Raw genomic sequence first — 24,343 nt, 5'->3', positions numbered from 1 at the left:
TTGCATAAGCAGTTTCAGCCAACACAGTCTGCTGAGACAGAAAATATACACTGAATATTTAGCAAGTCTGACGGCATTTTAGAAGCATGTGATAGTACACAACTGATGACATCATATGTTTGTCATGCTTCCTGAAGCTGAAGACTAACACAGCAAAGAACTTAACCCAAAATTGATTGGAGCAGTGTTTAAAAAAAAAAAACACAAAAACCAGATTGTTTCTAGATTTAGATGCAACTCCCTGAGAACCCATCATGTGATATCAGAGTTTACACAGAACTGCAAAATTAGATGCAAAGCCCTTGAGCAAAATAGAGATTTGAGACAAGAATCTCACACCACCACCACCACCCCGTGGAAACATGCAACAGGGTAGAATGCCAAGGCCCAGATTTGGCTTGACCCACAAGCCACTGATGACTCAAGCTCCACATAATCCACAGCCGGATGCTCCAGCCTGGCAGGAGGCTGCGTGACAGCTTTAGGAGCTTGCCCAGGTTTCAGAGAGACCTGTTCCTTGTCGGGGTCGGCTGCTGAGTACCCACGAACGCAGAGGTTTATGCACCTACACTTCATTTAGCAGCTGCTGGCTGATGGCTAGCCCTTTTGGGATGCTGCCCCGGGAAGGGCAGCCAGCACCACACACCTGGCTTGGCACGAGGTGGCCTCACGCAGCATGCTGGAGCCGAGCAGCCCCCTCTCAGCTCCTGGGTCTCTCAGTGTTACTTATTGGTCCTATGCAATACCATGGACCGAAGGAAGAGGTGGCCAGAAGGAAGGCTACAAGACACAAAATCCCTCCACCATAAAACCTCTGCTGCCTAAGGGACACCCTGGCACCAGTCCCCTGCGGTGAAAAATTCAAACGTACAAAGGAGAGGCGCTGGTGCTGGGCCTTGGGAGAAGCCTGCTCAGCGTTTTGCAGGGCAGGTGGTGCTGGGGACACAGGGCACCGAAAAGCTCTGCCCAAAGCAAGATCCAGACCAACAGACAGGCTGAGAAACACAGTCCCCAGCTGGCTCCACGCTGTGCTGGTCCGTTCCTGCCATCCTCACACCCACCCGCTCGCCTCCGTGCAGACACAGGTCAGAAAGAAGTTTTGCTCCTCACTGTTTGCACAAGTGCTGTCAGAAAACATGTTTACATCGACAAAAGCTTCCTCATACTAGCGAGTGCCCAGCACAACAGCTCTTATTTTATCTAATTTTATTTTTAACTGATACAAAATAGCAGGGAATCTTTTCCTGCAAATACCTGCTAGCTTTTGGGAACAAGGATGGAGCGTGTTGACATCTTCACAACCCATCTACACCTGCTTTTCCTGAAGCCCCACCACATGCTACAAAGCTTCCCCCCCACCACGGTCCCACTTTGTGCACCCCACGCATTTCAACCTGCTCCACGCACCGCAAGGAAAACACAAAACCATCCCGGAGCAAATTCCCCAAAAGGCGCCAAGTGACCAGCTCCGTAAGGAACAACAAACAGCTCCTCTGTGCTGCTTCCACCACCCGCCTCGCCTCGGGAACTGCTGCTCAGCCTCGGAAACCCTCCACTTGTGTGGCCGGGGGCAGCACCCGCCGCAGGGGACACGGGGCCGGGAGGACAAGGGCGAGCGGCAGGGAGCACGCAGCGGCCACGGGCTCTGCCAGGCGTCACCCGGAGCTGGATAAAGGGAGAGGAACCAGCTCGCGGAAAGCATCAGTGCAGTGAGAGACTTTTGATTTATTCCGTGCAGAGGCAGTTATTTATTCATAAATAAAGGAAAAAAAAAGGGGGGGGGGGGGGAAGACCGGACGCCTGTTCAAAGGTGGCACTGTGGGAGGAAGGAAGGTACAGGGACCCCACCCAGGGAGGGCAGTCTGACACTTCTCCTTCCCCCACCCGTGATCATAACCTCTGATTTAATTATCTTAATGAGAATGGGGAGGGGGGGGGGGGGGAAGGAACAACAGAAGAGGCAGCAGGGAAAGCAGATGCTTTTCTCAGCTGAGTTGCCCGCCTACGCTCACGCTGCCTGCCCTGGCCAGCCCCTGCTCCCCGACCTCCTCCAGGCCCTGCAAGCCAGCAGCAGCCCGTGATGCTGGGTCCCGAGATGCTGGGAGGGCTGCGGGGCACAACCCGTCCCCAACACGCAGCCCCCACCACGCTCCCCGGCCACGTCCTGGCGTGCCGGCATGGAGAATCCCCCTGGGTTCCTCTCTGTAAGGTTAAACCGGCAAGGACAGACTTGCATTTCAAAGAACGAATGAAAACGCCCACGGAAACAAAGAGAGAGCAATTAAATAAAACAGCTCACTACCACCCAGATCAATTTTATTGAATAATACATTTTCAGGCCAGGCCTTGTGGGTCTTGGAGACAGCCTGAACAAGCCAGGGAGAATTTGGACAGATGTTCAGTATTGATGAACCCAAGCGTACGGCAGCGTGCCTCCCAACCTGCGAGGCTTTGCTATGGGATCTGAGGACAGTATGCTTCAGGGAGCAGGTATTTGCCTGCTGGCTTTTCCACATGCAGGAATCGTATTTTCCAGCACGTCAACAAGGCCAGGAGGGCTAGAAATGTACATTTGCTTTTTAGTGACAGCTGAACTGCATGAAATCTGGCTCTGGGGCTCTAGGAAAACACAGTAAATACCGTTAAGACGTGCAATAAAACTCCTCCACTTGGCAGCAGAAGGCTTTTCTTACCCACTGCTCCTCTGGGCTCTTTGGCTTTCTCTCGCTCAGGCACAGCAGCTTCATCTTGGCTACCAGGAGACAGCGCCTGCAGCCTTTGTCCCGTGCACCAGGTTCATGAGCAGATCACCCCACACACAGGACATTTCAACACAACCCCAGCACGCCAGCCAGGAGCTTTCAAGCCCCGCACAAGGTAGATGAGCTCCTTGATGCAAAGTCTCCCAGGCCCTGGGGTACTGCACAGCCCTGGAGACACATCATCTCAGACCTGAACGATCCCCACTACGCATTAGCCAGGCTCCATGCTGCTGTACAAATGGGCCTGTCAAGCATAAATGGATTTTTCCTTCTCAGAGGGGGGAAATGAAGAGGTGGGAGAGACCTCCTGGGTAAGCAAAACCAGGTCCTTGCTGCAGCAAGCGATGCCTTGTGCAATTCCACGCGGACATAAACCAAACCAAACGCTGCCCTGCTGGCTGCACCATGCCCTCAGCACCCTCCAGGGCTCTGCTGGAACCAGGCCCAGGGAATACTCATCAGGACAGACTCTGGCTTATCCAAGTAACAAAGAAGAGGTTAGCCCAAGCCAGCAGCAACAGGGCAGTTAAACCCAATCCCTCAAGTGCTCTCCCACACCCTCTGGCTATGTTTGTGCTGCATCAACGCTGCCTCAAGCGCTCCAGCTTTCCTAGCTCCTGTCATTACAGGATACGTGATTTAAAGATTGCGCGTGTTTAAATATTAAAATGGGGGAAATGAATAATAAATACAATGAAAAATAAAATTTATCACTAAATGGAGACATCACTTGCAGAAAGGAGAGGTGAGAGGAGCCTGTCCCCGGGGCTGTAACACTCCACAGCACAAGGTACCAGCCTTACCTCCCCTCCCCGAGCATGCGGTGCTGTCCTGCTGTGAGGTGCTGGCAGGCAGGGTAGGCATGGCCCCATCTCACCGCTCAGAGAATTGCCTCTGGGAGCCGGTGAGTCACTGCAGCCAAAATTCTGCCTTGTGCCTTTGGTTTCTCCACCCAGCAGGGGTAACACTCCACAGAACCTGTCGGAAACTTAAAACGAGGAACGCAGCATGTGATGAGAGAAAGACTTCCATCAGAAATACATCAAGGTGCCCAAAATCTTTGTTCCAGGGTGATTTTATCCCTTCTTCCTGAGTTCTGAAGCTCCTCTTCCCAAGCCTTTCCCCTCTGAGGTCTCCCAGATCTGGCCCCTGTGCAAGGAGGAGCCAGCAAGATGGGATGCCCAGCTTTCTGTCCATGCAAAGACAGCACACATCAGCTAAGGGAGCAGGAGCTCTGTTACTGTGTCCTTAGGATGGCATGGGAGGCTGGGACTGCTGGGAAACCCAAGACTCGAGGACATTCCTGAAGGTGGGCACATGAGATATCAGCACCTCCTGGTCTGCAGCCACCACTGGTCCTCTGGAATCCCCTAATCCCAGTGCCACTCGCACTGTCATCACCGAAGAGGACAGCGGGAACACCTCGCTCTCAAATACCAGTCTCCCACATGCAGTCAAACGCAGTTTTCAGCCCATTTTGAAGCGCAGCAGAGAGAAGAGGAAGACTGGAGCACACGGCCCCTCCGTGCCTGGAAGGATTTCTCTCAAAAGCTCCTGTATGGATCCACAAACTTTAGTGACAGCATAATCGCACATTATCTCCTACAACCTCACTTTGACGATTTAGGGGACAATATAAAGAGACTCTAATACTTATATTGACATTTCCCCAGAATGCCTCCCTTTTTGATAAAGCCATTTTCTTATGAATATGGAAGGCTTGCCTGAAGGCTGTGCTTAAATGCAGCATGTTGCTGCCTCCACTTTAACCAGAAGGAGATGGAGCAGTAGCAGCCCCTATACAACACTGTCCCAGTGCTTTTCAGGATGTGCAAGACGCATTCCATTTTCATGGACAATTCTGTTTACAATCACTCCTCTAAAAGGGCTTATAAAAGATTTTGCCTTGGTATTTGAAAGAAGAGTTATTCAGAAAACAGGATTTGTCTCCTAGTCCTTTCCCTTGAGAATTTCTAACAAAAAATATCTTTTTGTCTAAACTTTTCCATAAGAAAGATTTTTTTCTTCCCCAGTGAAAAAAAAAAAAGTGGAAACTAAAATATTTCAGCCACAACCCAACATATCGTGAATTCAGATGACTGCCAGAGTGCCTAAGCAGAACTGTAATGGAGAGTCGAAGCAGGGAAGCAGAGTCAGGCTAACAAAAGTTACCATATCCCGTGGGTTCCTGCAAGGTCAAGACTTTCAAAAGCTGTTAGTGCCTTTGGGTGCACATCTCCAAGGAGTAAAGCTGCTGGGTTTTCTGAACGAAGGTACAGGGCATCTTCTAGACGTGAAAACTGCTGACAGCCAATAACTTGAGCTGGAAGATAAATAAATGCTTAGGTCAAACTTTAAGAAAAAGTACGTACCTTTTTTTTTTTTCTTTGCTTTGCTTCCCCCAAGCATGAAATCCGTGGAAGCCTGTGGGATTTTTTGCCCCAGAGTTCAGCAGAGCCAGGACCTCACTCGTGCAGTTCCTATGTGCAGCTCATTGATCTGTCTCCTGGTCCACGACGGACACCTGCACCACGGCTGCCAAGTGCGATGCTGACAGCCACCAGGATATTCCCCCTGGCTCGCTCGCTCAGCGCTTCGGACACAGACACCAGCAATCAATTGGTCTCCTTTAATGCTGCTGCAGAGAAGAGCCTGATTTTGACAGACCTGTATTTAGACTCACTTTCTTCTATTTATTTATATATTTTAAGGATTTCTGTTTTACCTTCTGGATCATGCTCCAAGTTCACCCACAGAGGCAACCATTGAACCATAGAAAGCAACAAAAAGTAAAGGATGTGCCCAAAAAAACCATAGTATCTGTAATACCTCAGTTAAGGGAGCATAACTATTGAAGCCTGAAGTATCTTGAGAATCTAAGCTATCAATTCTGACAGCAGAAGGTGCCACTACTAGAGCTGGGAAAAAATCTTTGCCTTTTAGCTCGTGAAAAAGGAATCTCCATCTCTCTAAAAAGAAATAATAATAAAAAAATGTAACAGTATTGTTTTAAGTTCTGTTGAAACCCACAATTTTGTTTTTATGTTCTACCTTTCAGATTTCTACTGCCAACACTGGGTTTTCCTGATCCTATAATAGATATTCTGTTTTTGCAGTATGGCTGGAAAGGTTTAGAAGAAAAGTTTGTTCCACTTTCACAAGCTGGTCAATTGACAGGGATTCAAACACCTTGAGTGTAAAAGGGATAAGCAATTTTCCGGTCATGGTCCAAATTTCAGAGAGTAGGGCCAGAAAATCTATTCAAGGATGACACCAGTGAACTAGAAAACACCTTCAAAGATGGCCAAACACTTACTCAAAGAGGCCGGGAATGGGAATTGTGTGAAATGTCTGCAGTTCAGGGGGCATTTTGTTGTCGGGTGCTCCTTTCACTCCAGTTTCTTCCCCTGAGAAACAGCAGAACAGACAGCATTGGAATTGGAAAGCTTTTTGTTTTTCCACCCACGAGTTCCCTGGACAAGCCCCCTCCAGAAGCTAAATCCTTCCATTTGATGTCCTTCCAGGTCACCAGCCAATCTGTCACATCCCTGGTGTGACCTGGCTCTCAGGGAGTGGGGAAGCGACGGGGAAGCGCTGCTTTAATATGTGCAACTGCAATAAAGCAAACTGCGATCCTGGAGGCAGCGTGGCTGCAAAGAAGCGACTAAAGGCGCACCTGTTTCCTCAGCCACCAGAGATTTTGTCCCTGTGATTTCATGCATGAGGACGCAGTTTTCTTTTTCCCATGCACAAGAAGTGGTTCAACAGGATGCTGTGGGCGGCCGCTCCGCAGGGTGGGAGAGAAAGCCCACGCACAGGCTTTGGAGCTGGCGAACAAGAGGACAAAAACGGAGCCTCCTGAGAAAGGGCAGTGCATGTCACCGAGACAACAGAAATGCTATCAGCCTCTCAGCACTGCAAGTGCTTGGCAAGAGCCCGCAGGCCAGGCTCGGCCCTGCCAGATCTCCCGCTGCTCGCACCTCCTGCTCTGGGCCACAGCTTCAGCCCTGACAAGGACCTCTCCTGCCCCATGGCTGGGCTGGACCTGCAGGACCTCTCCCCAGGTCACGCTGCGCTATTGCTCGTCCCGATGCACAGTCAGGTCATCACAGCAAGGAGGGATTTTGCCTCCTCCCACGCTGTGCTGATACCAGGACCATCCACCCAAGCACAAGGAAGGAGCTGGACCGGCCCAAGGCCCATATGGCAGAAACGTGAAGGACAAGCCAACCAACTCACCGTGGAAATCATTGCGATCTGCCTCTCGGACACTAATCCAACGCATCCGGCACAAGCCCCAGGGCTCCCTGTGGACAACGCCTGCCTGCCAAGGACACAGGCCCCACTGCTTCGTTTCAGTGACTTTCCATCTAGGCCAACAAAAAGGGACACTCAGGTCACCACCAGACAACCAGCAGGTACTTACATCAGATGTTTCTCCTACAATCCAGTCTTAATGCAACTCCGAGCACTGCGCCCTCCTCTCTGCTAGGTCGCTTGGCATCCCCAGGGACATCACCCGGGTCACCAGCACCGCTAAGCCCCTGGTGCAGGGGACAAATCCCTCCTGCTGCCAGCACAGCCTCCTGCTGGGGTACTGAGTGCTTCCAGAGCAGTGCCAAGGCCCCTCGGCGCCAGGCCCCTCTCCCCAGGGGCATCCCCAGCAGTAGCAGCAGGCTTTGCCCTGCGAGGCTCCCTCTGGCTGAGAGCACAGAGTTAGTGCTCCGTGACGGAGGATGAACTCACCAGCCCCGAGTGCAGCTTCATTTTATTGCAATAAAGTAGAATCACACCGTGAGAAACTGAGGGGTGAGTGACGGGGTAATGGGCAAAGTGCCACAGAGCAGGGTGAAGGAAGACCCTCTCCTCCTGCCCGGTGCCCCCCGCCACTCCCCAGCTGCTTGCAGCGCCTGCGGAAGTGCCAGACCACACCGAGAGCTGTCACCAGAGGACTAATTCATAGGCACTTCACGATTTATGCTCGGCCTTCCAGCCGGTTGCTTCCTCCAGCTGCGGCAATTAATGACAGCAGCCCCCTCGCCCCCCCGGCTCTCTACCTGCTCAGCCAGCAGGCACGGCTCCTCTGAACCCCTCACATTATCAATACCGCATTAACAGCGGACACTTCTTTAACACTGCTATAATCACCGTTCAGGAATATTGCCACGTACAGCACATTTGCCATAAGAAGAAAATACCAATGGAAAAAGCAGTCCCTGTTTGCGCAGGCACAGCCCCCCCCACCCCGCCAGCTTTGCCCCAGGAGGCCGGGACTCCTTCCTAGCATGCTGCAAACCTGCCATTAGCAGCAAAGCTGACTTGGTTTTGCAGTGTCTTGGAGAAGTCCGTTTGCATGGTACTGCAGGCTTGGCCCTAGCAATGTTCCAGGCAGACTCAGGTGACCATTTACCCTAAATCTGAGCCACCTTCTCCTCCTCTCAACAGCAGGGTGCCTCACCACAGCTACAAACATACTAATGTGCCACAAAGTCATACATACACAAACACAGGAGCACCAGGAGACTTTGGGGTAAAACAAATACAGTTCCACTCCCTCTGGGATCATTCGAGCTGGGATTTTTCTTGATCCAGAAACCACAGAAATGATTTGCCCGTGATAAAGCCAGACCTTCAGGTGTGTTACGGGTATCCATCAGGACTCAGTTTTCACAAAGAAGCAGAGTGTACCAGGACAACTGGAAAAGCAACACACAGTTCCATTGGATGCCTCGCAGCAGATCCAGCTCCTGAACTACAAAGGAATATAGCCTCCCCCAAAACAAAACGAGCTTTTAGCAAAGCCTGCCTCAACAATAGAGATTAATAATTTCACAGCTCATTCATTACAAAATCCCCAGGTCCAAACTGCCTCCGACATGGGGGAGAATCAGATGAGATCCCACATTGCTGTGACACACACCAGCCTCTACAAATAGCCAAGCCAAACGCACCAGACTTGGAAGGGTTTGAAAAAGGGGTTGACCCTCTCTTCCCTGTTTGTGTGCATTTCAGATTTTGCTCATGCTGTGGCATCTAGGGCACCCAGCTGGACAAACAAGAAGCTGATGAGCTCAGACTAATTTACTGGGATAATCACACAGTGTAGTCACCCAGCATCACCAAGTCCTTGTCTAGACGGGGGCTTCAAGTGCTGCCATGGTATATGCAGCTAGGGGTGTTATTTTTCTGCAAGGCAAAGGGTGCGTTTCTGAAGGTACCAATACCAGCCCAGCACAGGAGGTCATCTCTTCTCTGTGGTGAGCTTGTTCAACATCCGAGTCTCAGTCCCAAGGGAGGAGCAGGGCCCACCAAAGAGAGGAAACGCAAGGAAATCAGGATCGTCTGCCACTGACCCTTGGCACAATGGTGAGGGAATCATCTCTCCTTCTCTCGCCTTGAGTGTTTACCTATAAACAGGGGATAACGGCACTGCCTCACTCCCACGGGGAGCCTGGAGGAAGGCGAAATGCATTCAAGTCTGGGAGGTGCTCAGGCGCTGCCATAATAGGAGCCAGACAAGAGAGGGAGGACTTTCACCCAAGAAGCACATAAAATGTAAAAGAGAAGTCACCATGGATGTTAATATATAGCATCAGGATTTATTCCCCCCTCCTGTTCTCAGTATCATGTGACAACATTAATTAAATGTGTTTCTGACCCTGCTGGGCTTCTTTAAATATTTGCCATTCTCCACAAGCACTGTTTGGTTAATGAAATGAAATTAATGAGCTCATTAGATTGTGCCGTAATCTTTCAGATGCAAGCCTGGCACTCACAACCACTGTTCCCTTTCTCTGCTCTCGCAGTTTAACTCAACGCATTCAGCTCCAGAAGCAACAGCAGAACAGTGGAGTAATCAATTAACGGGGCAGCCAGACAAGCAGGGGAAGGAGGAACGACCACAGCCAACAAGACGCAGCTTGGTAACTTTCCCACGGGAGCTGATCCCGCAGCACACACGACTCACGCGCCGGCACATAGCTTTGTTTCCTGGAAGCTTCACCAAGGCGAAGATCAGCTAGGAGGAGTCTGATGTGGCGGGAATCGAATCCATGACTGCATCCACTCTGATTTGTATGTGAAAGCCTAGAGCCCTTCCCTCTCACCCTGTGCCCTGCTCTTGCACGCAGACCTGGGAAAAGAAGAGTTCAGCTTGGAAACTTCCAGATGTGCCTGGGTCGGCTGAAATAGAAGGGGTCTCTCCCGAACCTACCAGAGACAGCAGGGCTGTCCTCCCGGCCCTCAGACCACCAGGATCTCTAAAGCCCTTTCAGCAAGGACGGCACACACACAGCCCACATCTCTCAGCCCCAGCAGCTCCCCACCGTCACTTAGATAACCACACGCCCCACTTCCCTGCCACGCTGACACCACCAGCCCCCTCAGGCAAGGGCTCTTTCCCCGTCTTCCCCCTGCCCAGAGCAGTACTCACAGCTTGGTGTCCGGCCATGAAATAGCAGCGGAGGGGCTCTTTGCCCTGAGGCCACACCACCTCGCCCAGCTATCAGAGTCCCACTCCTTCTGAGAGGGAAGCATCCTCCCCAGAGCGTGCTCAGCTCCTCCATTGTCTTGTGGAGCTTCATCAAAGAATTAACTCAGATCAAAGAGTCTCTACGGCGGCACGAAATCCTCTGATGGGGAGAAAGGGGGGTGGAGGGGTGGACAATAACATGAAAAACGCTTCAGTAAATCTCTTTCCAAGAAGGCAAATAGGTGTACTTCTGCACACACATAAGCCCCACAGTTCAGAGATTGTGTTAGCTATGGTGACTCCTAATAGCACCGGAGGAATTCAGGGTAGGAAATGTATGCAAATCGAATTCTCTCTGTGGCTACATTCGCCAACAGATTGGATCACAAAGCTTTATCAAGCTCTCAGTCCCCATACTTTTGAAATTTACCTTTTAGCCCCGAAGTCACACGACAGTGAACCAGGCCTGCTGGGGAAAAACAAGGTGATGATGAGCACAAACCAGGGAAAGTGAGAGGAGCGCATTCACGCTGTAAGACGCTGAAATATCTTAAGGTCAAAAAAGAAGCAATTCCCCAATTCTCCACAAGAGCCTCAGGGAAAGCAATGCCACAGTCACCACTACGCAGCACAAGAAAAACATTTTTCCACCGGCAGAGCTGAAGCTGGAGAACCCACCCCAGCTGTATGCTCTGACTTGTTCACCACACAGCCCCCCTGCATGCAAAAGATGATCCCAGAGGAGCCTCGAACTGTGTCCCCTTTGTGTCTTAAAGGATTATCACATATTAACTTCAAAATACCTGTGTCACCTCTATCTCCCCCAACTCTGAAAGCTGGTATCACAACCATCAAAACTCCGGGCCCTGCTCTGCAATATCCCCAGGTTAGCCACATCTTTTACACCCCTGCCGCTCGTGGTTCAGACACCTAACAACCAGCCCCGTGAGGTTTGACTTTCCTCTCAGCGTATTTCAGTGCCATGGCCTTTGGTGACTGCTGATTAGAGCAGAGGGTAAGGCATGGCTATCATTTATCTGGGACCTTGAGGGGGCTGCAAATAATGCGGGCTCATTTACAGCAGAGCTCCTGGTCAGAAAGTGGCAGAGCAGCTCTGAAGGGCCGCAGTGAGAATAACTAAGGGGGGCAGCCTGACCGCCTCCTGGGGCTGGAGGTGTCTCGGCACGACTGGGCTTTCGGCCACAGGCAGGGGCTGCTGCTGAGACGCAGGAGAAGGCGCACAGGGGAGGACGGCACGTACCTGAGGATGGCAGAGGAGCGGTGGCAGAGACAACAACTCTCAGACCATTCCTGAAGCACCAGGAGCGTGCTGGATCTCCAGCAGGTTTTTTCACCAACAGGTGCTGCCAACTCGGCAGTAAGCACGCAGCAGACTACAGGCAGCACAGACAGCTGTTAGCTTAGGGAGCAGGGCCTGCAAGCTGCTGTTTGCTGAGGAGGAGTTACTTCAAAGGGAAAGTTAGCCATTCCACGCACAGGGCATCACAAACAAAAACTAGTCACCATGTTTGTGACATAACCCTGTGTTTAACAACTGAATCCTGCCTTCTGTCCTCCTCCAGAGGCAGTCACAGTGCTACAGACAAAAATTGGGTACCCACACATTGTGCTCGGAGAGCTAAGCTTGCTGCTGGGGGCTGTGCCATGCAATGGCACCTGAGGCACAGCGTGGCCACGTACCCCAGCGAGCTGGTTGGTGCATGTGAACGGGCTGCGTGACATGAGGCTGTTGGCCACAAGGCAGCACCAGCCCTTACGCTGTCCCCAAATGCTAACTTTGGGGTCCCTGCACCACGCTCCATAGCTTAGCCCCGACCCAACCAGCATAAACCCCACTGCTTCCACAGCGTTGGCTCAGTTACAGAGGATGAACATCTTCAGTTTTATTCACATCCCATCAAACCTCATGCCTGGGCTCACTGCAGGTGACTTTGCCCTCACGCAGCATCCCGAGGTGTCTCCTGGTGCAGACGCGGGCACAGACGGGGCCCCACAGCGACGCACGGCAGCCCATGCAGGAGACACCTTTGTGGCAGCTGCAACGAGCGCCGAGAGCCACGGGGCTGGTTCGGTATACATTCTTACAAATGCAACTGCATTTCAGAAGTGCATTTATACCTTATCTATGCTGTTTACCCATATGTTCAATAAATCATTATTCATTATCTGATAAGGCGCTTGCACTGAATTTCTAAGCCAGCTTACAGTTCGCACAGAACAGGACATGCTGGGAATACAAATCGAAAAATAAATAGAGCAGCTGTCTCCAGTGAGGCTGCTCTGCTACCAGGGGATTCTGGTGACATCGCCAGCCATGAGACCAAAGCCTGGGTCACCAGGCCTGCTGAGCTGGATACAACGGGCTTGTGTTATGCAGAACAGCCTCCTTTTTAGTTAATTACATGTCTGAGATCCCTTCCGATGATAGAAGTGACATTACAAAGCAAGCCATGTTTCTTCTCCTCTGCGCTGCATTCATCTCTGCCCTGCCCGGACCCTTGCAACAGCCAAGCAGTAACAGCCTCAGCTCCTCTATATCCACAGGGCTCCTACAAAAGCCTGGGAGTGAGGAGGAAAAAGAAGGAGCTTAGGTCTGAGACCTGAATTTTGAATAGGCAGAGAAACTCTTCCATGTGCTAGTTTGTGGCCCAGGCATAAAACCAGAGGAGCAAGAATAATGCTAATCCAAAGCCCTCCCTGGGCCTGTCGTCTCCTTTTGCCTTGATACAGCTCTACCGATCAAAGAGCCAAAGAAAGAGCAAATGAGCAGAGCACCTGAGGCCAGGCATGGGGGGACAGACCCCCGGGAGGTGCAGGGCAGCTGAGGAGGAGCATTCAGGGCAGCGCAGACGCTCCACGACTGCCAGCTGGTGTGCTCGGACCAGGTCTGGGGACACGGCACTGCTGGGGACCTTCCAGTCTCTCTTCCCTCTGTTAGCGCCAAGATCTGCCGAGCAAAGTCCACATAAGCTGGGTCTGGGACTCCTGAACTCCTTTCAGCAGGTAGCATTAGTCAGATACAACTTTAAGCCATTGCAAGCAGCAGTCCCCGTCTCCTTTCACAGGCTGGGGCACAACTGAACCCCGGGCTTGAGAGAGATCCCAAGACCAGACAGACAGAATAACAACGATAACACAACACCGCTGCATAGCAGCCAGCAGCAGAGGGACCAGGAGCACCTGAGGCTGCTGCTCTGTGGTGCGAAGCGACCTAAAGCCTCCCCTCTCCCTTCGATGCTCCTTCCAACGAAAGCTGGCTCAGTTAGGGCAGGTAGAGCTTTAGCACGGCTTTAAACGGGGCCGTGGGCTCTAACTCCACTTCAGGACCGAGGATTAGCTGTACTACGGGATGGACATTCCCCTGGGGAACAGGGGGAGGAAGGTGAGGGAAAAGGGTAGGGAGTCAGGTTCAAGCCATGAAAATCAGCTATAGCGGATCTTAAAAACAGGCTACAAGGAAGTGTGACATCCAATTTCTTGGGAAGGGGAGGCAGAACGGTAATTAAATTTTCTGATCTTGTTAGCCAATTTCTCCAATCACTGCCCCTGAACTGGAGAATGGGAAGGGAGAGGGGAGATGCTTGCGTCAGCGACGCTTGTGAGGGAAATTAGGTTTTCACGGATTATTGGGTTAGTTCCACTTCTCCCACTTTTTAATTTATTTGTCTGTATGTGCTGCCGAGCTGAAAGGCCGAGAATTCCCCCCCCACACTTTTTTTTTTTTTTTTTTAATTAAAATCTGTAGTTTTGGAAGATGAAAACTTTAGAAGTGGGGGGGGGCAAAGACTGCAACAATGCAACTATGTCAGCCAAAATCTGCTTCTCACCTAAACTTCTCTGTTAATCCCTCTACAAAACAAGAGCCTAATAAGATTTCTCATTTGAACTCCAAATACCCTTTGGACACTTTTACAGAGAGAAAAAAAAAATCAATTAACTTTGTTCTTATGCATTAAAAAAAAAAACACACACAAAAAAAAACCCACAGAATTTACTTGCTTACTGCTACTTGCAGTTTCTGCGATTTTTCCTTAATACCACAAAAGAAATTGAAGAATTGCTGCCTGTGTAACCCTCTGTCTCCATTATTTCTCAAAAGACAGTAACACTGCCCCTCTTTCCAATTTCTTTTGAAATGGAAAGAGAAGACTAAAATGTGCATATCGGCAGCGTTCAAGTAAATTATCTGTATGATTACTTCAGACTGCCTGGTGAGTGGTTTCCTAGGAACAATGCCAAGGGGCTATTTTGTTTAAGCTTTCTCATTTTTTGGATAAGAGAGAAACCTGAGCATAGTTCACACGTTGCCTGGACTTCCCCTTTCATGGAAACTTTAGGAAGGACGTGTGGCTTCGTGGATCATCATTAGCTGGAGGTGGCATGCACAGGCTTCTGGGAAGCCACCAGAGAGCTGGAAACAATAGCTTACCGAAAACAAAAGGCAGCATGGCTGCTGAATAAAAAAGCAGGGGAGGGCAGGTCACCCCATTTGGCTTAGCATAAGTAACCAAGAGCTATGTATCAGCAGCAAGGGGTTGTGATCAGGGGACTGCACGAGCATCTCAGACGCGAGGACAGTGGTACCGATGACCACACTCCCTGACCTGCCCGTCACGCAGACGGATGCTCTCCCATACGTACCGATACATCATCCACCTGCCGGGGACTAAGTCTGGTCCTGAATATCTTTCTTAACGACCTGCTCCGGCCTGATGCAGGAATCTCTGCCACTAGCACAGCCACCCGGGTCAGCTAGGTGGGGTTTATTTGGCTGCAATCTGCAAAGTTATGGAGGCTCGCACAGGAAGACCCCAGACCTGCCGCTGAGGGTCCCGAGCTGGGTGCAGCACCCAGGAGGTACCTGTTCTTTGGCTATACTCACGCTCCTGCAGCTCTTATTCTCCTTCTAGACCCAAGAAATATCACCTGTGTCTGGTGCCACAGAACTTGTTAAGGATGAACCCACATGGGAACAACGCGGGGAACAGACAGACACTGGCAAAGTTCAGCTTGGCAGGAGCTTTGCAATCATTCAACATTACTGCTCACTTCTCTTAGCCAGTTTTTGATCTATAGCTAACAGTAACTTACTATTCATTCTCACCTTGCCACCATAAATCTCCCTCTGGGGAGGGACCTCACCAAAGACATTTGGAAAGCAGAGCTGGGTTCTTTCTTTCCCCTTCACCCACTCGTTCAAAGAGCACTGCACATCAGGCCCATCCATCACACGGCCCATGCAGGATGCCAGCACTCTTCGCACACTTGCTGCTTTCTGGGCATATCACTTCCATACCTGTGACCTTGTACAGGGAGGTGTCATCAGAGTCCTCAGCTGGGACAACGAGACCAAGCCAAGACCATGAAGCCTTCTAACCCGTAAGTACAAAAGCCCAGATTCATCCTGCCCGAGTTCAGCTACACACACAGCAAGTCTGGTCCATTTTTGTTCATGCTCTCCCTCCCCACAATGCCAGAGACCCTGCCAGCATCCCTCCAGGACACAGGACTGCTCCTGGGACATACCAGGTCACAGCGCAGCGTGAAGCAAGGTCCAGCCAGCATTGCCTCTGACCAGGGAGTGACAGAGAAAAGCGTTTGGGCCATAATGCTGAAATATATGGAAATTGGGCCCGTGTAAAGCCAAGGCTTCATGCAAATCTCAGATCCAGTACAGGCTCCCTCCCTTCTGGCAAATGGAGGTGGCCCACCTCCGTGCAGTGGCAGAGTTCTCTACTTGTAGAGGTGACCAAAGGTCATTTCGTGAAAAATCTTTACACAACGCAAAACACACAAGAAAAAAATCACCCCGCTCTTCCTTCCCAATCAGGGCGAGCACGCTGGCTGGATCCCTGATTAAGATCCTCATCATGGAAGAGCTCCGGGCTGACCCGCCCTCATCAGGCTTTGTAGTTTGGAAAAGCTAATTCTGATGGCAGTGAAGAGGAGGGGAATTTACTCTGATCTGCGATGACCCAGACTTCACAGCCATTCAAAAGGAACAGCAACAGCCATTAAAAACTTCACTTTATACACTGAAGAGGCTCATAAAGAGAGGGTGAATTCACAGAGCATTGGCTCAGAAAACCTATTCCCTGGGTGTCCTGCAGACTGCTATTGTCTGAAATATGGAATAAAAGCGAGGTTCATATTTTACTTCAGACTTATTTCACTCTTCCCTTTTTTTCTCTGTGGACTGACTAAAGAGGAAGTGATTTATAAGGGGAAAACAAGGGGAAGCAGTTCTAATTAATTGGCCATAACCATTACAGCTGTACTGGCATCCAGCAAAACATAGGGCAACAGTTCTTAGACAGAGATGCAGTACCACTGAGTTTCCCTAATAAAAATGAACATTTTGCCCTCAGTGCTGGTAGAGAAGTAGTCACAAGCACATCGACTTCCATGTGTTATCCACACATGTATCCTTCTTCCCTAAAGGAAGGCCTGAGCTATCTGTCCTGATTTGAGCTGGAATATTTTAGCTCATATGATGCTTTCAATATAGTTTGACTGGAGAAAAGGTCCTACAGATGAACTGCAAGAAAAATTCATAGGAAAGCACTGCTACTAGTTCCAACAGCTTCTTAAGAAGCTGAATGCACATGTACCAAAATATATCAGGGACTCTGGCACAGGAGAACCTTCCTCACTCCCTCTGCTACTACACGGCTAGCCAGTGCTGCGAGCCATAGGGCTCCCTGCCCTGTGCCAGAGATTTGGGCTTTCAGCCCCAGAGCCTTGTACCTGGCCTCAGTTCCCAAGACGAGAGGCACAGTCAGCCTCCCTCCCTCTCCCAGTCACGTCCTTTAGGAGGCTGCTAGCACCTGAGCCATCCTTTTACCCCCAGAGGCACAGGCAGGGATTCACCCCAAGTCAGCACGAGCAGGGAACTGAAGGGGGGCCCTTCCAGGCTGAATCTCTGCTTGCAGATTGTCCAGTCCCTCTCCAGAAAGGGCTGGTATTTCATTTTCACATCAGCTGAAGTTCAGGATGAAGGGAGCGGGTCCAGCTTAAGAAATCTCAGTTCCGAGCCCAGGAGTGAGAAGCTTGAGCCGACAGGCTCAGGCCCCTTGCTTCACCAGGCCTGCAGTCTCCCAGCTGGGAGGAGAACACGGGGCTCCCGGTGTACTGCAGAGCCAGAGAAAAAGGAGAGGCTCTTTCGTGTCCAGAAATAAATGTTTGTTCTGCTTTCAGCAATATTATAGCCAAGAGAATGGGCCTCTGGGGAACAATAGATCACACACTGCAGGTGTCTAGTTTTAAGGGGGGGGGGGGGGGGGGGGGTAACTCTCCAGTTTTCCTAACTCTGTGTGCCAGAAATTCTCCAACTGAAGTTCATCTTGACCTCAGAGGGCTGGCCTGCTCTATGGGAGGAAACAGAAAGCCTGGGCATAATCGGAACAAGCTCATAATTAAAAGCGCTTTAGCCTTTATGAGTTCCCAGATCACATAGCTGTAGTGAGAGAAGTTGTTTTCATTTTACCTCATTATGTATGGAGCAGTGCAATGGTAATGAACAGCCTGGTATTTACCAGAGCCTGTCACTTGCAGAAAGAGGGCAGCCAACACCAGAGCAGACGCAAATACAGTATGCTGCACCCTGGTGTAGCTGCTGGCACTAGCTTACCTCCCGGTGAGTCTCTGCAGGGGATTTTTATGAGTAGTAGGTGTGGGGAGCAACTAACCAGGACAGTCTTTAAAACTGGAGTCAAGTAAGAGGGGAGGAAAAAAAAGTGCAACACGAAAATAAGAATGGGCTTTCCCAGCTACCCCACAGAAACATCCTGTCCCAAGACCCTTAAAGGTGGTTGCAGAAGAAAGCCAGGCTCTGGGCAGCAAGCTTACAGGAGCAGACAGTGTAGCAGTGTACTGACAGAGATAAGTTTCAGGTTCTGCAACAAGTAAAAATAATACACTAATATTTGCCCAGCACTTAGCCAGTGCTCAGCACTATTATTATGTTCCATATGAGATTAGCACAAACAGACTGCTTTGTGGACTCACTACTTACTGACTTCCCCAGGCAGATATTCCTCTACGTGCTTTGAAAAAGGTCTCAGGACATGAACTTGCATTTAGCAGGCAGCACTAGCTGCTCTGCAAGGCCCCTAATTTCTTCTTCACCTGGGATCCCAGCAAGCCACGGCCCTTCACAGGGAGCCTCCCTGATCATCTGCTCAATCTGGGGCCGTGACAGCCTTGGGGCTTTGTGTTTCAACCTCCCAGCACAGCCTGACATCTTCACGGCGTGGTGAACCCCTCCTACAGCTCACCAACCCCACTTTCAGCCAAGAGACTCTGGCAGGTCAGCGAGTGCCAGGGGGTTATCTCCAGCTATGGGGAAGGGAAAGCAACTTCTGTGCCCTCTTGGCAGTTTCTGCCACACTTTCTGGAAAAGCATTAGCCACACAGAAGAAACGAGGCCCCTGTACCTGACTGGTGGCATGGGACGTTCCTGGGGGCAGGCAGGTGCAGCAGGCTCCGTGGGGAAGAGAGGAGCTCCCTCCGGAGGGAAGAGCCCCAGAAAACTGCCGAGCACCCCAGCACAACAGCCAGAGCCTACCTCACACCACCTTCAGAAAGGAGATTTCAAAACAGCTGAGGAAAACAAAGATTCATTGTTACCCTCCAGTGAGAGCCCATGGCAGCCTGTGCCCTGCGCACAGCTCAGCAGGAACAACTGCTGAGACACCGGCCTGGCACACGGGGTGGGGGCAAGGGGTGCTCGGGGCAGACACCTGAGGAGCTGCTTGGGGGAGCAGCAGGGTTGTGCTCTGTGCTGGCTTTATGAAAATGGGGATTTATTTCAGAGTCCACAGGAGGCCAAGAGCAGCACAAAATAGGCTGAAGGGCGAGCACTCCTCTCCCGCCTCCATCGTCCTGGTAGGCCGAAGCCAGGCTGTGCTGCGAGCTCAGGAGCAACAATCTGAAGCAGAGTAGCTGGCCTGTTACCAAACCCAAGTACCCAAGTCATACATCAAGTCCTTTCTAAAGCTATTTAGAGGGAAGAGGCCCGAAGAGAAGTCAAACCACTAAGTTTGGCTGCTCCCAGTCCTGCAGCAGGATGGGGCCACAGCTGCTCCTGGGAGGGAGAGTCCCACCAGCTGCTCACCCCCCACCAGGGTGGCTGGAGGCAGAGGCGATGTCCACCTAAGGACGTGAGGCCAAAGCTGGCACGGCCTCCAGAGGGCCAGCGCTGGAGGCAGCGCGGCAGGGAGGAGGCAGCACGGCAGGCGCTGATGGCTGTGCCGCGCTCCCATGTTTGTGCAGCTGGCTCCAGCACACCGCGAAACCGCTGCTACGGGGCAAGGCAGGACATTTTCACGTGGGATATTCATTCCTCATCTGTCTAGCTTCAAGCAGGGGTTTCAAATGCTTGAGTGTACACTTGAGACAGCACCTGGGGAGGCCTCATCCCATACGTGGGGGAGGGAAGACAAATTCTGCCAAGATCTAACTCTGGCTCCTCGTAAAGAACAATGCAATCAAGTCACATTGTGATAACTGCTAGTAAAGGAGGAGGAGTGAGCTATAGCCGACAGCAGAGCCAAGTGCAGTAAAATTGTGCTATCCCAGGCTATGAGCAGGCTTTGAACCCTCAACCTGCAGTAGGCTGAGGTGACCTTTAACCAGAAAGTTCACTCTGAGTAGAGGCTGAGCTCCCACTGTGCCAGCTCATCACAACCTGAATTTCAAGCAAAACTCAAACCCAGTGCACAGGTCCCTTGCACAAAGAGAAGAAAGAGTTGGGATCAAGAGTTAGGCAACAGGAATGCAGACCCGTGTCTTGCATCCCACCCACATCTGGTGTTCAGCACGCAGGTCCCAGCACACACAGCCTAGCCATGCAAAGGTCCTTGAACACCCCTACTCTGGCACAGGGAAGCCCCCATCCTCTCTTTCCAAAGGAAGCAGTTTTGGAGAGGACATGAAGATGTCTCTTAGATCTCCAGGAGCAAGTTGGGGGCAGCTACAGGTGCCCATGGCTCATGCAATATCAGCAAAAGGAAAGTGAGCCCAAGCTCAAGAAGCACTAGGACAGGCAGTGCACGGGGACACCGGGGCAGCACCCAGGTGCCAAAGAGCTGATCCATTTCTGTACAAGCTCAGACCCAGCCCTGTAACCCCATCAACCACCCGCGTGCCTCCACACAGACCCAGAGACACACACAGCCGTTCAGCCTCTGTTCCTTGGGCTGTTCTCTGCTCCTGGAGCTTCTATAAAGCGCCAAATAAAAGACCTCCAGGACCTTGCACTGAAAGGCTTCATCCTCCACACTTCATCATTAGCCCTTAGTGACTGCCCCTCCTGATTGAGCTGACCAGAGGACCCTGAGAGAGTTGCACAGTCAAATCTCACCAACATCACTTACCTTTGAAAAGGGTTTGGGCATTTAATCAGATGTCTGACCCCCTTCCCCTCCCCCCCCCCCCCTTTTCAAGCGTTTTCTGAAATTCCTGGAGGCTTTCACTTCAGGTGAAAGGTAATCCTTCACCTCCCCCAGCCCCGCCATAGCCCTGAACAGCCCTCTGTATGGGATTTCATAGGTAGCGAGCAGGGGACTGGGTTGCTCAGTCTGATGCATGCACATAAGTTTCTAAAGCAGCATCTCAAGAACTGCTTGTATCAACTCAACTGTGGTAATCAAAATACACAATCCATAGGGCAAAACCAAGGAGAAATCCACCTAACTTGCAAGAGCTAGGCAGCCAGCGAGCGTGAACAACAGACCCGTGAAGCAGCTTTGTCTGTGGAATTGAATACTACAGGCAACAGAGATTAGATACTCAAAACATCAGTCCCAGAACCAGCTTAATCCAAACCTGTAAGCAGCAAAGAGGATCCCACCCTGTGCTCAATTTTCTGTCACACGCAGGAACATCAGTGCTGATAATATCTGCTAATAGTGTTATCCTCCAGACTATTGCTGCTCTTTATCAAACTCCTCTGTATGTGGACATTGAGATGGGGCTTCTCTTGCAGTGTTGATACAAAGGGGACTCCAGGGATTAGGGTAACCCATGAAAAGCAGAATTACAAAACTCGTCCTGGAACAGACAAGTAGAAGTTAACAGCTGGAACTCAGCACAGAATTTATAAACCAAAGAGGCAGGACTGGGGAGGACAGGCATGAGCAACAAGAGGAAAGAGTCCCAGTGGTAATACACATCTCCCCCATCCAACTCTACAATTCACAGAACACTGGTTCATGTTGTAATCCTTTTTTTCCAGTAAAAAACATTTGTAAGCTGACATCAATTAGACAGCAGAGCAGTACCCCCAATAAGGTGGTTTAGAGCATGCTCGATAGATCTGTTTTATGGAAAAAAAAAGTAACATACTGTAGGAAAGTTCACTCCTGGGGAAACTCCATGCATTGCAGTGATCCCACCAAGATAAGGCCAGAATTTGTGGACCCTGTCCATCCATAAAGTGAACATTTTTCACTTGTGAAAAGAAAAGTCCTGATTCTGCAAGGTGTCCTTGGGGCCCTATTATCTTTGATTAATAAGGAATGATGCAAACACTTAGTTAAATCTGATTAGATCAATAGTACACCATGAATCACTTCTATAGGTTTCCTATAATATTTATATATACTGCAGTTATCAGCAACATTCTACCGTGAAATTGTCTGCTTTGAAATTTATTCGAAAAAGTACCTTCTATACTCTATTAAAAAGGGAAACTCACTTTTTTATTCTCTTAGAGCTGAGCTTATTTGGCAAAATCTTGCAGAACAGCATGTGGTTTTGCAAAATACACTGAACTGGAATACCACCTCAATCCCCGCTCCACTCCAGCTTCCCAGCCACGTGCACGGTGAAAAAGTGTTTCTGCTGTCTGCAGCTTAGTGTTGATGGGACAGAAGCAGAAAGCAGGAGGGCAATAGAGATGAGCAGGGGTCAGGAAGCAAGCACACTTGCACACTGGTTCTGTGATGACAAAAAAAAATACCATAGTGAAGATTTGCTTTGGTTTCAGGAACTCCTCCTGCAGTAAATCAAGGCAGAGAATTTACAGCAAATTAATGAAACTAATTTTCTGACTGGAATCATCATGTGTGAATTATCATGTCTTTACTCATTAAATAAATTATCTGTGTCTTCCAAGACATTAAGAACGCATCATAAATTACAGCCCTTCATAAATAATTTGTTTCTGCCTGGGTTTAAATATAGAGGGAGAATAAAGAAAGCAAGAGGAAAAAAAGAATACGAGAGATAAGGAAAGCAAAGAGGCAAAAAAAAAAAAAAGCACAAAGAGAAGGGAAAAGGGTGAAGTGGAGAATGCGCAGAGGAAGAGGGAAAAAAGAACAGTAAAAACAGAGACATACGATATGACCAGCTCAGAATAGAAGGAAATGAGGAAGGCAAAAGGAAGTGAGAGGATGAAAGAGGAGAGAGAATACAAGTAGCACTGTGTAATCTTTCAGGTCCATGTTAATTGCAGCTTGGTGAATGCGGCAGGAAATGAACCACACTATCCAAAGTCTCTGCTGACTTTTATAAATGATTTCATTTCAGTTGAGCTTGTACCATGTCAATGAGTACAAACAGTCTGTCCAACAGGTATCTGAAAAGCGATGCCAACAAAGGAAGCACACTTTGTCATGGAGTAGTGACAGTATTTGCTGAAAGGGGCCCTGAAATTTGTAAATGACAACAGAAAGGTAACAGCAAGAGCTAAGGGTCAGGGTGACACAGCTCCCCCACTGCTTACCTGTCAAACACGGGCAAACCAACGCTGCTCAGACTTCTGCTGGGCAATCCCTGCGGCAGACTGGCCTGCAGACTGCGCCAGAGCAGGCTGGGAGCAGAGTGCACCTGCAAAGAGAACCAAAATTTCTGGTTGTGGGAGAGGAAGAGAAAGTACATCGTCTTCTTATGATCCCCTCCCTGCTCTGTCTCTGATCCAGTACAGCTCAAGCACACATCGAGGAGACACGGAGTATCTGCCTTAGTGAAGCCTCCTCGGGGGAAGGAGGCGATGCCCCTGTGCAGACCGTGCTCCATCACCCAACAGGGCTTCTGACCAGGTACCATCCGGGATACAGAACTCAGCACCCAACAACTCAGTGCTAACATACTGCTAGGAAAGCACAAGTACAATCCTTGACGCTTCCTGGAAAGCCTGTTGCTCTGGGCAGAGGCTGCAGAATTACCAGCCAAACTACTGTCCAGGGCGGCTGGAGCAGGTCATTTCTCAGCCAGACCACTGCCAGCCTCTGGAAGATGGGTTCCCACCTCAGTTCCACTGCCAACAGGACTGACATGGACTCATCAGTTGAGTCCCAGGGTTTCTGTACAGTGCAAGAAATGAACCAGATTCTGGGAGGAAGAGGGGATTTTGAGCCTGTTTGTGTGTAGATGGTGAGATCTGCTCCACTTGGAGAGCCTTCCCACTGATCAAGACCCTTGCCCTGGAAATCATTAGCTCTGAAGAGAAGTGGTTTAGGGTAAGGGAGCTTTCACACTGAGAAGTGCTGAGCTAGATAGAGTTTAGCAGCCGTTATGGTGATGAAGAGCAAGTCTCTTGGCCTTTCCCACGACACAGGACAGCCACATGACATTTTACTGGCAGGTGTGAGCTCACTTGGAGATGGCCAAAAGTCACGCAGTCAAACAAGAATGGTGCCAAGCCCAAGCCAAGTATTTTACCTTCCAGTGAAACTCCTTAGCTCAGCACCACAGAAGTGCAGCCGCGTGATTTCTTTCTGGTCAGCTCAGAGCACAGGCACGCATCTGCCTTCCAAATCTTCTCCAGCTATTCCCCTTCCGAAGTCTCTCAAGCCACTAGTGGTTTACACCCTTGCTTGAAAACCTCGAGTTTCTCATCCTCACTGTTCCCTCCACCCCGGGATCCGGCTGTGTCAGCAGCTACGGCAGGGCTCAGGCACAGCAGCATCACAGCAGCTGGCCCACCTGTAGCCTCCCAGCTCACCAAAGGGTTTTGCTAAGGGAAGCTGGAGGACGGCCAGTTCTAGAAGCTTTTAGAGAATGAACGTAATGGCAGCTGTTTCCTATCTGGAAGCAGAAGGGCTCTGATCTCAGCCTGTGCGAGTCAGTAGTCAGGATGAAAGGA

The 24,343-nt window shown here is 50.3% G+C and overlaps 1 protein-coding gene across 4 annotated transcripts in view; it reads right to left on the bottom strand.

The window, feature by feature from the left end:
- Positions 1–24,343, bottom strand: part of LOC106039279 (uncharacterized) — a 132,208-nt gene that overhangs the window by 70,613 nt on the left and 37,252 nt on the right. For 2 of the 4 annotated variants that reach the window (XR_010833723.1, XR_001209126.3), the window contains 2 exons: positions 22,982–23,085; positions 17,363–22,194 (listed from right to left, as the gene is read on the bottom strand). Coding sequence is in view for 2 of the 4 variants with exons in the window: in XM_067002787.1 (XP_066858888.1) it covers positions 4,968–5,085; positions 6,079–6,169; positions 7,002–7,132; positions 22,982–23,085 (444 nt within the window). In the remaining 2 variants the exon portion in view is untranslated. Of the gene's footprint in view, positions 5,086–6,078; positions 6,170–7,001; positions 7,133–17,362; positions 22,195–22,981; positions 23,086–24,343 lie in introns of those variants that run through there. The other 2 variants (XM_067002787.1, XM_067002786.1) reach the window with 2 other exon arrangements.

The sequence above is a fragment of the Anser cygnoides genome, chromosome 9 (assembly GCF_040182565.1).
Source record: "Anser cygnoides isolate HZ-2024a breed goose chromosome 9, Taihu_goose_T2T_genome, whole genome shotgun sequence".
NCBI lineage: Eukaryota > Metazoa > Chordata > Aves > Anseriformes > Anatidae > Anser > Anser cygnoides.
The sequence above is the reverse complement of the archived record's forward strand: the minus strand, read 5'-3'. Positions and strand labels throughout refer to the sequence as shown.